General features: G+C 39.6%; 1 protein-coding gene across 2 annotated transcripts in view; it reads left to right on the forward strand.

Moving 5' to 3' along the window:
* Positions 1-13,473, forward strand: part of CERS6 (ceramide synthase 6) — a 326,795-nt gene that overhangs the window by 249,842 nt on the left and 63,480 nt on the right. For both annotated transcript variants that reach the window (XM_042994638.1, XM_007074617.3), the window contains exon 6: positions 984-1,076. In XM_042994638.1, coding sequence (XP_042850572.1) covers positions 984-1,076 — 93 coding nt within the window. The remainder of the gene's footprint in view (positions 1-983; positions 1,077-13,473) is intronic.

Below are 13,473 nucleotides of genomic sequence, written 5' to 3' on the forward strand. Positions count from 1 at the left end.
GGAGGGACAACTGTTTTCTTTGATACCAGTGCATAAAGCTGGTAGGGTTGGTAGTTAAGAGAGTGCCAGCTTCTCATGAAAGTACTTTGTTACGCTGCTATTGGTTCCCAGAGCATTAAAGTTTCAATTGCAGTTACTGTATATACTATTACATTGTGGGCAGCACGGATAGAATGCATTTCAAAGGTCTCTCATTCATTCTGGTAAAGTAAGACATTTCATTATAGCTTAGTAAACAAAATAAATGTTCTTGACTTCTACTGGCTCTCTGAGCCTCTCCCCATTCTTGGACCCCTGAAGCAGATAGAACAGGTATCACCCCCCATTTTACAAAAGGTATACTAAGGCCCACTGAGCTATGGAGCTGAGACTTGATCTCAGATTTCCTGGCTGAGGGCCTAGCCTGGTATTTCTTGGCAGCTTCCTTGTCCCTCTGCCTTTTAATAAATATTTTTGAATTATCTTTTCTGATATTTGCAATGTACAGAACATTCCTTAATAACAAGAAAGCTCTGATTAATACAGAACTCGAAACTCTGCCTTCATGACCCATCTATCACCCCATCTAGCACCCATTCTATCACCTACCTCCCTTGCCCCTATACTATGGAATCTCATGGTACTTTCCAGGGTTACTCTTTTTCTGTATGTATTAAAAGGCTTTTTTTCAGGTTGCCTAAGAAATCTTAACAGATCCTTCTATCAAGGAACCATAAATGCTGTTGTTAAAGTAAATAGTGAATTGGGTACCAAATGTTCATACTCATTGACACTTTTTTGGTTGGAGATGCAACAAACTTAATGCCATTAAGCTGTGTATTAGAGACATACTTCAAAGCCCTCTTACCCATAGAGAGAATGGGGCTGGAATCTGTGGAGGCATAAGACCATGTCACTTTTCAGCACTGAACTTGAGATGTTTGGGACACAATTTGGTTTCCTATTAACTATTAATCTTTCTTTTTTTTTTCTTTAATCCCCAGCCACTCACAACTGACCTTCACTACTATTATATCCTGGAGCTGTCGTATTATTGGTCTTTAATGTTTTCCCAGTTCACTGATATCAAAAGAAAGGTAAGAGTGGTAATGTTGTAAAGTGCTTGCAGATATGTGTCCTTAATGGCCCTTGGCAGATGGGAGTAGCGTCTGAAAGGCACTCACGTCTGTTCTCTGGCAGCACCAGCCCTGCATTATTCCAGAAAGTTTATTTTCATTTCTGGTGTTTTGTATTTTATTTGCATTGTCTCTTCCCTCTTTCCTCCAAATCTAGTGTTCTTTTCTCTGTGAAAAAATGTATCAATGAATCCTGACAGCAGTAATTTTTTTTCTCAGTCTGATTCACAAGGCCCTCTATTTTTCAAATTAAATAAAGAAGAAAAATTGTATTTGTAGCCCCTGGGAGAGAGTAAATTCTCAGTGCTCCAGCCACACGAATGAATTTTTCCTGAATTAAAGTTACCTAACATCAGAACACATCATGAAAATACAACATTCCTAAATGAACTATGATTAGCCTCCACCTCTCCCTTCCCCTGGAGTAGCTTTTGCTGAGGGTGCATGCTCTTGACCTTTTAAGTGTTAAACCTACCCATTCCAGCTCTCATCCTACTAGCTTCTGGAAAGAATAGGCACTTCTGGCTATTTACTGCTTATAATTTTTCCATCATACCATTTTCTCCAGATTCCCATATTTGGATCATGCCTTCAAAATCGTCTTTGCTGGCGTCCAGCCCAGGGCCTCACGTGCCACATATTTGCATGCACCAGGGTCTAGTCCTGGATTATAGGGCATCATTTCCTGGTATGATCAAGCTTATAACCTTCAGCACTACTAGCCATAACTTATGTACCAGTAACTCCAAGATGTCTCTCTTCAGCCCTGGGTTCTCTCCAGGTCCATACTTCCACAAATCTAGGCATAAATAATAGTATTATGTCCTTTTTGTTTATTATTTAATCTTCCCATCAACTCCAAGATTCAGTTGGATCATTTATTAGTTACCTTATTTTATAAATGAGGAAACTGAACTTTACGTGCAACGTATTTCCAGCTGAAGACATGATCATCCCCTAGCCTTGTTCGTCCAGTAGTGCTTATAACCGACAGTTCTGTAAGCTAATGGTTTTCCTTGGCTCTCCTCTTTGTTTTGCCGCATACCTGAACCCTTAACGTCACTGACACATTTAGTTTGAGTTGTCTCTACTTTTGCTTAATCTATTGCAGTAGCCTTTTAAATGGTCCTCCTATCTAAGTAGTCATTCTTGTCTACCTGCCACCCAAGAGTTGTGTTTCTAAAACCTTTCAAGACAAAGCCAGACTACTTGGAGCAATACGCAGGTTATCAACATGATTCAAACCCACCTCTCCAGTGTTAGTACCCGTCCCTCTTCCCCCCCTTCTGAAACACACATATGTCCTATCTATGAATGTCTTTTCATCATTGTTCAGACATAATTTTTTTCATGCACCTTTTTTTTTTTTTTAAAGAAGACCTTGCCTTGGCTAGTATATACCCTATTTCCCTCCTCCCAAACCTGACCAAGTCCAAAAATAATATCTTCTTTGAAGGCTAATTCAATTCCCCCAAGGTTTTTTATCATTCCATCCTCTGTGTTTAGTTGCCCAATGTGTACATAGTTAATTTTTTTAACTGTGTAGGGGCCTACCTTCCCTAGACTTGGAGAATAGAAGAGCAAGATATGTTCATCTTTATATCATGCCCAATGTGTACATAGTTAATTTTTTTAACTGTGTGGGGGCCTACCTTCCCTAGACTTGGAGAATAGAAGAGCAAGATATGTTCATCTTTATACCATGCCCAATGTGTACATAGTTAATTTTTTTAACTGTGTGGGGGCCTACCTTCCCTAGACTTGGAGAATAGAAGAGCAAGATATGTTCATCTTTATATCATGGCTGTCAATGCACCTGCTTATGATGGGGATCAGTAAGTGTAGGGTGAATGAATAAATGGACTCATCAGAATGTCTTCTGATTTACCAATGGATATCTTCCAAACTCTTTTGCAAACAGAACTATGCATTGTCAAGGAGCACAATACTTGTAATACTGTAAATTCTTTGGTTAGATCAGTCATCTGCTAAATTGCAGAGTGGTATCCAAGTGGCTACAGAAGAACATTGAAGAGTCTTTGGCTCTAGTACTTGCATCCCCTTTCCCCAGGTGCATGCCTTCCACTTTCCTACAGCAGAGGCTTTCTTGGCTGGCAAAAAGCTGTCTTTCCTTACCTGTGTAGGTACACAGCCTTAATGTGATGTGAGTTCTTTGAATCTCACAAGAGGTGGGTGGTCCCTGTAAGGACTAGGGCTTGGGAAAGCAGAGAACTCATTGGCAACAAAAATTTGTGGTTCCTTACTCATGGCATCACTCTGGTCAGTTTCTGGAAATGTTTAAAGATCCTTCAGTGATGGTATGCCAGTTAGATTAAATTTTGTCTGTCTTACACGAGGGGTCTTCTTCATTCATGTATATAGTACTTGAAGACTGATTGTCTATGTGCTAGGCATTATGCTAGGCTTATTGTGCATTTTACTTATTTATTTTTTAAACCTTTAATTGTGATAAAAATCAAAACATAAAAGTTTACCATCTTAACCATTTTAAGTGTACAATTCAGCAGTATTATACACATCTACATTGTTGTGCAACCAGTTTCCAGAACTCTTTTTGTCTTGCATAACTGAAACTCTGTACCCATGAGATAGTAATTCCTCATTGTCCCCTCCCCCCAGCTCCTGGCAACCACCATTCTACTCTCACTATGAATTTGACTACTCTAGGTGCTCATAGAAGTGGAATCATACTGTATTTGTCATTTTGTGACTGACTTATTTCACTTAGCATAACGCCCTCAGGATCATCCATGTTGTAGCATGCGTCAGAATTTCCTTTCTTTTTCATGCTGAAAAACATGTGTTTTATTTTCTTTTGAGGAGCATTTTTTTCCAGATTAGTTACAGAAAAAGCTAGTATATAAAAAAAAGGAAGTTTGAATATTTTCCCATTTTGTAGCTGGGCAAATTGATATACAGTGAGTTTATGTAAATTTTTCAAGGTTGTGCTATGTGGGAATGAATTAGAGCCCAAGTTTACCCAGCAAAGTTCTGTGATTCACTCTTAGATTAAACACACATGCAATTCTTGTATTATCTTGCCTTGCCATGCTCTTGAATTAGAAGTAGTGAGCCTTTTGCAGCTCTTTGCCATTTTATTGGTTTCTCTTTGCTTAATGAGAATTACGTGTGTCATCTAGAGTCAAAGAGATTAGTAAAATCAAGACTATAACTGTACTTGGCTCCCAGGAGCCAAGACATTGCTAGCGAGTCATTGTTGTACCAACGGTCACCAAACTTCTTCCATTTGCTTGAACTTTCTCAACATTCATTTAATGTGTGTTTTCAGTGAGTTAAGAGGACTCATAGAGTCTTCGTTAAGTCAAATGACCATTTCTAATATCATAAGTGGTTGATTTTCAGTGGTTGAAGTGTATCATTTTGTATGGATTTAGTATACCTTGCATCAGTGTAGAAACCACCTATGTATAAAAAGGGCAATTTTACGAAGAGGTTCATGGAATTGATCTCAACCTTACACATGTTGCCAACGTTTAGCAGTTAAGTGTACATTTTTTCTTAGTCAACACCAGTAGCTTGTCTTAGACATCTGGCACCTCTCCCTTCTTCAGCTGGCCAGAGTACTTTTGTATGTTCCTGGTGCAGTTGGTTTATTCTTCTTCTTGAACAAAATGGGAATTTAGCCACTGCCAGACCTGTGTATTACTCAGCACAGATTTTAATGAGGAAGGCCTCTTTTCTTTCTTTCTTTCTTTTTCTTTCTTTCTTTCTTTCTTTCTTTCTTTCTTTCTTTCTTTCTTTCTTTCTTTCCTTCCTTCCTTCCTTCCTTCCTTCCTTCCTTCCTTCCTTCTCTTTCTTTCATATAATTTATTGTCAAATTGGCTTACATACAACACCCAGTCCTCATCCCAACAAGTGCCCTCCTCAGTGCCCATCACCCTCCCCCCACCTCTCTCAATGCCCATCACCTCTCCCCCACCTCCCCCATCCACCCTCAGTTTGTTCTCTGTATTTAAGAGTCTCTTGTGGTTTGCCTCCCTCCTTCTCTGTTTGTGACTATTTTTTCCCCTTCCCTCCCCCCATGGACTTCTGGTAAGTTTCTCAAGATCCACATATGAGTGAAAACATATGATTATCTGCCCTTCTCTGACTGACTTATTTCACTCAGCATACCTTCCCGTTCTACCCACGTTGCTGCATATGGCGTAATTTCATTCTTTCTCATTGCCAAGGAGTATTCCATTGTATGTATAAACCACATCTTTATCCATTCATCAGTTGATGGACATTTAGGCTGTTTCCATAATTTGGCTATTGTTGAAAGTGCTGCTATAAACATTGGGGTACATGTGCCCCAATGCATCAGCACTCCTGTATCTCTTGGGTAAATTCCTAGTACTGCTATTGCTGGGTCATAGGGTAGTTCTATTTTTAACTTTTTGAGGAAGGCCTTTTTCTCTGTTGCCTTCTCTTACTGGTGAATTGTAGCCCTTGCTCTTTTCCTTTGCGTGTTGTTGACTGTCACTGCGGGTCCTTGGTGGTTCCCTCTCCACTGCTCCACTACTCTGAGGATCTGCTGTTCCATCCATCAGCGAGGATTAATCGAATGTCCTGGTGACCAACTGCATTCCCTACCTTGTATGTTGCAACTATTTAACTAAACCCTCTAAAAACAGCCTTCTAATTATGAAATAGAGATGTTTGAAGACACTCATTGACAACACAGTATGGAAGGCTTTTCATAGGGTTATTGATAGAAAGGTTATAAAGAATGTTTTCTTTCATTTCCCTGTTAAATGACAATGAGCTTGAATGGCTGCTTCAAATAAGGACCCAGATTTATAAACATTGAATCCGAATGCATGCCTCAAACTGTTACAATAAGTAGCTGAAGTGAAGTTTAGAAATCATTTTGTGTGTGTGTGACTTAATGAGTTTCTGAGTCTTTCTAAAATGGCTTTTATGTTCATAAACTCTTTTTTCCAGAAGTATTCTAGTATTGCCAGCTTTTTTTCTTTCAGTTGCTGTTTCCAAATAGAATCTGGTGTTTAAAAACGAGAGGAGAACCTCTCATCCCTGTGGTGACAGAGCACATTGACACTGTCTTGATCATTTCCAGAGTTGGTACTTATTTGGTCAGTGATGAGAGTTATTATTATTAACCTTCCCAGAGGGAAGGGACAGCCCAGATGTAGTCATTTGGTATAACGGACTTGTAATTTAAATACCCTATTATGTGCCTCCAAGGTATTTTGAGGATTTTATCTTACTTACTTTTTTCTTCTTTCTTCCCTCCATTTGTCTGTCCTTCCCTCCCTTCCTCTTTTCCTTCCTTCTGCTGTAAGCACAAAATTGTTAAGGTATCTTATTAAAACAACAGGTGTATTCTCAGTATTCAACATTTTTTGAAACATCTTTTATGTCTCAAGGCTTAATTTTTATTAAAATTCTGTTTTTAGCACCTGTTCACAATGTGTATTTCTCCTGCACATCCAGAATTTCCAAGGGAAACGAATAAATGTGTTGGAGCTCAGAACAGATTGCCTGTGTCTAAGCCCTATGTCCCTTTTAACTAAACTGCTGTTTGGCTTGAAGGCCTGGGCCCTTAGCCAATAAACCCTACTTGTGTTCGGAGTCCTTTGTAGGAAATCATCCATGGCCAAGTTCCAGGGCCCAGCTGGTGAAATCAGCTTGTTGCTCTTTTGGTCTTTAACCTGAGAGAAAAACTACATCTTGTAAAAGATCCTAACAGAGAGAAGTGTGATGATTAAGTTTAGCAAGAAACTTCTTGATGGGCTTGTGTTTTCTGTCTGGTAACTTCTGTAGAGACTAACTGGTACCTGTTGCTACGAATGCTTTAGCTGCCTTTTAGGGGCTTGCCATGCTCCAGATTTTTCCTGCTTCAGTTAGTTTTAGAGTGAAGAAAATGCATCTCCTTTATAAGGAAGCAGGATGGCATGGAATTTAATGAAATAATATCCATGAAACTTGTGTAGTGTTTGATGAATAGAGCTTAGAACATCACCTAGCACATAATGATCAAAATTTGGCTGAATCAATATATAGTGCTAAAACCAGCCAACAAACAAAAACCTCCAAAACTAATGGTCACAAATTGTTGTATTTTTGGTCAATTAAAGTTAGCAAAAATAATTAGGAAGGGGAACTGACTTAAAGTTGCCAATTTTTTACTTTGTCTAGTAAGGAAATTTAAAGAACACCTGCTACTTACCACCCTCAATTCATAAAGGAAGTTTTAATATTTTAAAGGAGAAAGGACACCTTGTAATAAAGGACAGATCTTTAAATGTATCTTTATGGAAAATGTTATTATTTTTCTCATTTTCTTCTAGACTAGGGGATAGTTATGGGTATTTTGCCTTAGAAGTTAAAAGCATGGGCTCTGGAATCCATCTACCTTCTCAGCACCACTGGTATGACCTTGACCAACTTACTGTGCCTTGCTTTCCTGATCCAAAGAATGGAGTTCATATAACCTAAGTCACAAGGGTATTATGTGAATAAAAAAGTAATACATGTTCTTTGAGCAGTGCCTGGCACATAGTAAATGCTCAATAAATGTTAGCTATTACTATAGTAATTAACTTGGTTCACCAAATATTGCCACCTCTCTACCCCAGGCACTCGTTCCTTCTCAGCCATGCCCCCTCTTGTGGTTGGATGGGGCCAGGTGATTGGTAAGCTGTGAGCAAAACTGACTTGAGTCACTTTCGGACTGAGGTATTTTCTAGATCAGCAGTTCTCAAAGTATAGTCTGCGGACCCATGGAGATCCTTTCAGGAGGTCTGCAAGGTCAAAACTGTTTTCATCCTATACTAAGATGTCATCTGCTCCTCTGACTGCGTTGAAATTGTACTCATAGTCCAGGAGTAATAGTGGCCAAAGTTGCAGGCAGTGGCCCCAAACTGTACTAGTAATTGGGTTCTTCACTGCCACATGCTTACAGGAAGAAAAGTTGCCAGTTTCAGTTAAGAATGTTCTTTTTTTTTTTTTTTTTTTTTTTTTAATATATGAAATTTACTGTCAAATTGGTTTCCATACAACACCCAGTGCTCATCCCAAAAGGTGCCCTCCTCAATACCCATCACCCACCCTGCCCTCCCTCCCACCCCCCATCAACCCTCAGTTTGTTCTCAGTTTTTAACAGTCTCTTATGCTTTGGCTCTCTCCCACTCTAACCTCTTTTTTTTTTTTTTTTTTCTTTCCTTCCCCTCCCCCATGGGTTTCTGTTATGTTTCTCAGGATCCACATAAGAGTGAAACCATATGGTATCTGTCTTTCTCTGTATGGCTTATTTCACTTAGCATCACACTCTCCAGTTCCATCCATGTTGCTACAAAAGGCCATATTTCATTTTTTCTCATTGCCACGTAGTATTCCATTGTGTATATAAACCACAATTTCTTTATCCATTCATCAGTTGATGGACATTTAGGCTCTTTCCATAATTTGGCTATTGTTGAGAGTGCCGCTATAAACATTGGGGTACAGGTGCCCCTATGCATCAGTACTCCTGTATCCCTTGGATAAATTCCTAGCAGTGCTATTGCTGGGTCATAGGGTAGGTCTGTTTTTAATTTTCTGAGGAACCTCCACACTGCTTTCCAGAGTGGCTGCACCAATTTGCATTCCCACCAACAGTGCAAGAGGGTTCCTGTTTCTCCACATCCTCTCCAGCATCTATAGTCTCCTGATTTCTTCATTTTGGCCACTCTGACTGGCGTGAGGTGGTATCTGAGTGTGGTTTTGATTTGTATTTCCCTGATAAGGAGCGACGTTGAGCATCAGTTAAGAATGTTCTTGATGAAGCACTGAAGAGTGTTAATTTTATTAAATCTCTCTTCTTGGGTACACACTTAAAAATGTCTTGTGTGATGAAGTAGGAAGTAGGCGTAAAGAACTTGTGCAGCTTAACAGTGTACAATAGTGTCCCCAGGAAGATCACGTGCATGTAGTGCTTTCTGTTGGAAGCTCAACTACCTGCTTTCTTCTCCCATAGATCTCATTTTTACTTGGAAGAATGACTAACCGACTGTGGTTATTCCAGCTTACGTGTTTGGGAATCATTTTTTTGGAAAACGCAAAAGTGACTTTGTCAGGTTGTTTCAAGAAAAAAAAATGACAATGTTTGTTGTCAATGATAAAACTGAAGTTCTCATGCAAAGGTAGATTTTTGGAAGACTTGTGTCCACCAGTGAGAGCTTGATAGCATCTCAATCCATAAAGACTTCTCTAATGAGATTGGTAGTGATATTAATAAAAGTGATTTTTTTTAAATATTAACTCAGGGAACCAGTATTTTCCAAATGACTAATGCATGAGCTGCAGTGGCATGCATGAGTAAAAGATTCATTCAAAGGTCAAGACAGACCAAAGGACTTCACTGTAAAAGAATATGAAAGGGGCATTGATATGGTTTTAGACTCGACATTGCACCTAACCTTTGAGAATATCCCACTTGTCAAATTTTGGTACAATATCAAAGAATATTCATAACTGTCTGAAAAGACTATTAAGATACTTGTCCCTTTCCAACCGTTAGGCACTTGTTATGCTTCAACCAAAATAGCTTAGGACAACAGATTGAATGTATATGCAGTTAAAGAGAATCCAACGCTCCTGTCTTATCTTAAGCCAGACGTCAAAGAGATTTGAAATAATGTAAAACACAGCCATTACATTACAGATAATGTAAAACACAGCTCCTCACTATTTTTTTTTAGTTTTAGAAAATGTAGTTATTTTTCATAAAAATATTTGTTAATTAACATGTAATAGACTTTAATAAATGTGTTTTACCTATGTTTTGTATTTCTCAGTTTTAACATCTAATGTGGATACTAATAGATATAACCCACATCAAGAAACACTTTTTGGTGTCCTCAATGATTTTTAAAAATACAAAAGTGGTCTGAGACCAGAACGTTTAAGAACTGCTGGTGGAGATTATTTTTAAGGATTTTCTAGAGATACGATTCCAAGGTAGTGCCTCAGCTTGTATTGATGTGTCCTTGTCCTTTGTTTGCAAAGCTCAGATCGCAACAATGACACATGCCCATCCTGAGAGAGATGGAATGTGATGTGGTGTTCTCTCTGTCACCTGTGCGCTAGACACAGGCAGGCAGGCCACTTTATGGCTTCTTGCCCAGAGGTGCAGAGTTGCTCTTTTGTGTGTCCACTTGTGATTGGAGTAGGAATATCCTGCCTCCAGAGTTCTGAGGCAGATATTCCTGACTCTTAGGCCTTGGTTCTGTTGCTTTCTCAATACTATGTCTTCAGAATATAAGAGGGGTAGAAGAGGCAGCTCATTTTAATAAGCTACCACCTGTGAGCAGAACATTTCAACCCCGTGCTGTGTGTAGGCTGGTGGGAAAACAATGGAACAGTGTTGTCTGGAAGAGAAATGTGTCTTCTGGGGCAATTTTATCAGAGTTTATTCAAAGGCTGCCTTAACAAGTGGCTTAATCTGGCAGTCAGACACCTAAGTGCCCTGCCAGGGGAGGGCTCTCAAGCGTCTTTAGATGTCACAGTCAGACTGCTGGGCCATAGACAGACCTGGGGCAGGGTGGCAGCACACATCCTGCAGTCCACAGTGCAGGAGGACTCTTCTTCCAGTGTGGTGCAAAGAGTCTCAGCATTGCCCCATTGCAGAGACCCACATGCCATGACATAGTGCTGCTGGTCTAGGGCTCTGGGGCTTTAAGTCTGGGGTCTGTGGAGTCCCACCGTCTCGCAGGAGGTGACATCAGTACTTGAAAGGTTCCACTTTCGTTTGGCTGGTTCAGTCATTCAGTTTCCTCTGGGGAGTTTCTCTCAAGTCACCCCAGGGGTCTTGGAAACACACCCACTCTGGTTTATCATAGCTCTAACTCTCTCCCCAACTCCATTAATCCCCTCTGTTTCTGTCCCCATAAATACAAATGGATCCACTCTCACATCCTTCCTTCTGGCTTCCTAAGAAGGGGCACCCTTTCCACTCATGGCTAACCCTGCACCTTTGCTCTTGGTCCCCCTTCTCTCCCTGCCTTCCAGATATGGACCGTGTTCCCCTTGTTAGTCTCTCATATATGTTTCCAGAAGTGTCCTCTCTCTACAGCATCCTTCCTCACAGCGGTCTTTTCTCACATGTTTGTTTCTGAGAAGCAGCCTGCTGCATAGTTAGGAGCCTGGGCTCTGGGGTCACACACAACTGAATTCAGATGTGGTCTCAAGCCCATTCTTACTGTGTGACTTTGGAATAATTGTATAACATCTCTGTGCCTCAGTTTCTTTCCAAAATTCAGTTCTAATAGTACTTGCTTTATGTGACTAAATGACAGCATCAGACAGAGCCTTTGGGGCTTGAAAATTAGTAGGCAGATTGGAAGGTAGATAGGACTTCACCACGTAGTCGAAGTAGAGCGGGGCTTGGAGAAAAGAGAAACTACCAGCATTCCAACCAGAAAAAAAAAAAACCCACATGGCTAGAGGCCTGCATGGGGCCCAGAAGAAGCATGACAGGTGAGTTCTGCAGGTAGAGTTCTGGCTGCTTGTGAAGAGGAGTGGGGAGCTCAGGCAGCTAAAGAACGAGGAGTTAGAGGACAAGAGATAAGGCTGATGAAAACAGTAAGAGTTCCTCTGAACCCCTTCTGACAACTTACAGCATCGTCTCAACTTGGTTGATCTGAAGGAGACATGTTTCATCTTCATCTAAAGCACAAAATTGAGTCCTTGATTGCCTGTTGTCATTTTGGGCCTCAAGGGCTTTGGCAGTAAATATGAAGATGATGGCTTTTGAGTCCTGGGATGTTTCTGATTTTACTTGAGCACAGTCTGCCCCCTACTGATCATTCTGGATGTTTTCAACCTAAATGGGTTTACTTGATATCATTAAGTGCTGCCATTTGCTTTCATCCTCAAGGATATTGGGGGGAGGGGAGGGAGAGGAGAGGGGGAGAGAATAAAGTCTGTAAACCTGTGCACCACTTAAAACTGTTATATTTAAAGTGTCTCAGAAGTGACCCTTCTAGCATTAAAAACTAGTTAGTGTGACTGGGCCAAGTGTAATTTAAATGGAGCCCAGAACGCATATATTAAGGCCTCCAACTCCAGGCACTTGTAATTTGACACTACTGGTAGTGATGAAAATTTCTGAGGACCCAAAGTTCAATGAGAAAAATAAATGCATGTATAATTAAGAAAAATATCTACATCGTTTGAAAGCATAATGTATTTCAAGAGTGTGCTCTTGATGAAGAAAGGAAAGGAAAACATGAAGGAGGACTCCAGGGAGTTGCAAATTAAGTTCTGTGCTCTGACCAGGCACACTGGAAGGGAATTAGTGGCACTATCTTACTATTTTCTGTTGTGCAAATAAAATTTTATTGTATCCTTCTCCACAGTAATAAAATCAATTAAAGATTAAATATTAACTAAATAACACATAGGAGACAAGATTATGAGTTCTTGATCTTGAAATGGTACCGTAAATGTTACACAAGAGAAAGATTGGGTAGACACTGCTTATCCAGCGGTTCTTTACTTCATTTTGTATATGTTCCCAGAAGCTATAAAGTAAAGGCACATCTAACAGTAGGGAAAGTAATATTGCCTCCAGACAGCTTTTGTTTTGAAAGCCGGTAAAGAAACTTCGTGATTTTCAAATATGAGAATTTTAATAGATACCTGCAAAACTTTTTTGATAGTTGATCTGAATTTTAAGAGTAATATTTTATGACTTCTTCAGAACAAGTAAAAATTAAATCTCTTGTACATTCTTTATCTGAGAAAGTTGGACATAATACTATGCAATTGTCACATCTCAGATAACATGATTTAAGTATCCCATAATATGTTCTTAGATGCGGCTCTAAGACAGGGGTCATCAGACTTTTCTGTGAAGGGCCAGATAGTAAATATTTTAAACTTGCAGGCCACATAGTCTCTGTTGCAAGTATTCAACTCTGCCACATTAGGAAGAACTCTGCCATAGACAATGGTTAAACAAATGAATGCGACAGTGTTCTCTTTATTTACAAAAGTAAATGGGGAGCCAGATTTGGCTTGGGGGCTATAGTGTGCCTTTCTCTGCTCTAAGGTAGAGTAACCTAGGTGTACATATTGACCAAATAGTGAGGATATGAGATTTGAGTATGGCTAATAGAGATATTTAAATCATATCAGTACATATTTTTTAAACATTTTGATAATAACAGTAGTAAATTCAGTCTTTAATCAGTTTCTTGGCATTTACTGTTTTTAGAATGATGTTTGTATATGACAGTTAACTTCCTCAAAGACCCGAGTCTGTATACATTTAGTACAAAGGTGGAAAAATCTAATCTATTGAAAAAAAAAGTGTTGAAATAAACTTGAT

This window comes from Panthera tigris, chromosome C1, assembly GCF_018350195.1.
Source record: "Panthera tigris isolate Pti1 chromosome C1, P.tigris_Pti1_mat1.1, whole genome shotgun sequence".
Classification (NCBI taxonomy): domain Eukaryota; kingdom Metazoa; phylum Chordata; class Mammalia; order Carnivora; family Felidae; genus Panthera; species Panthera tigris.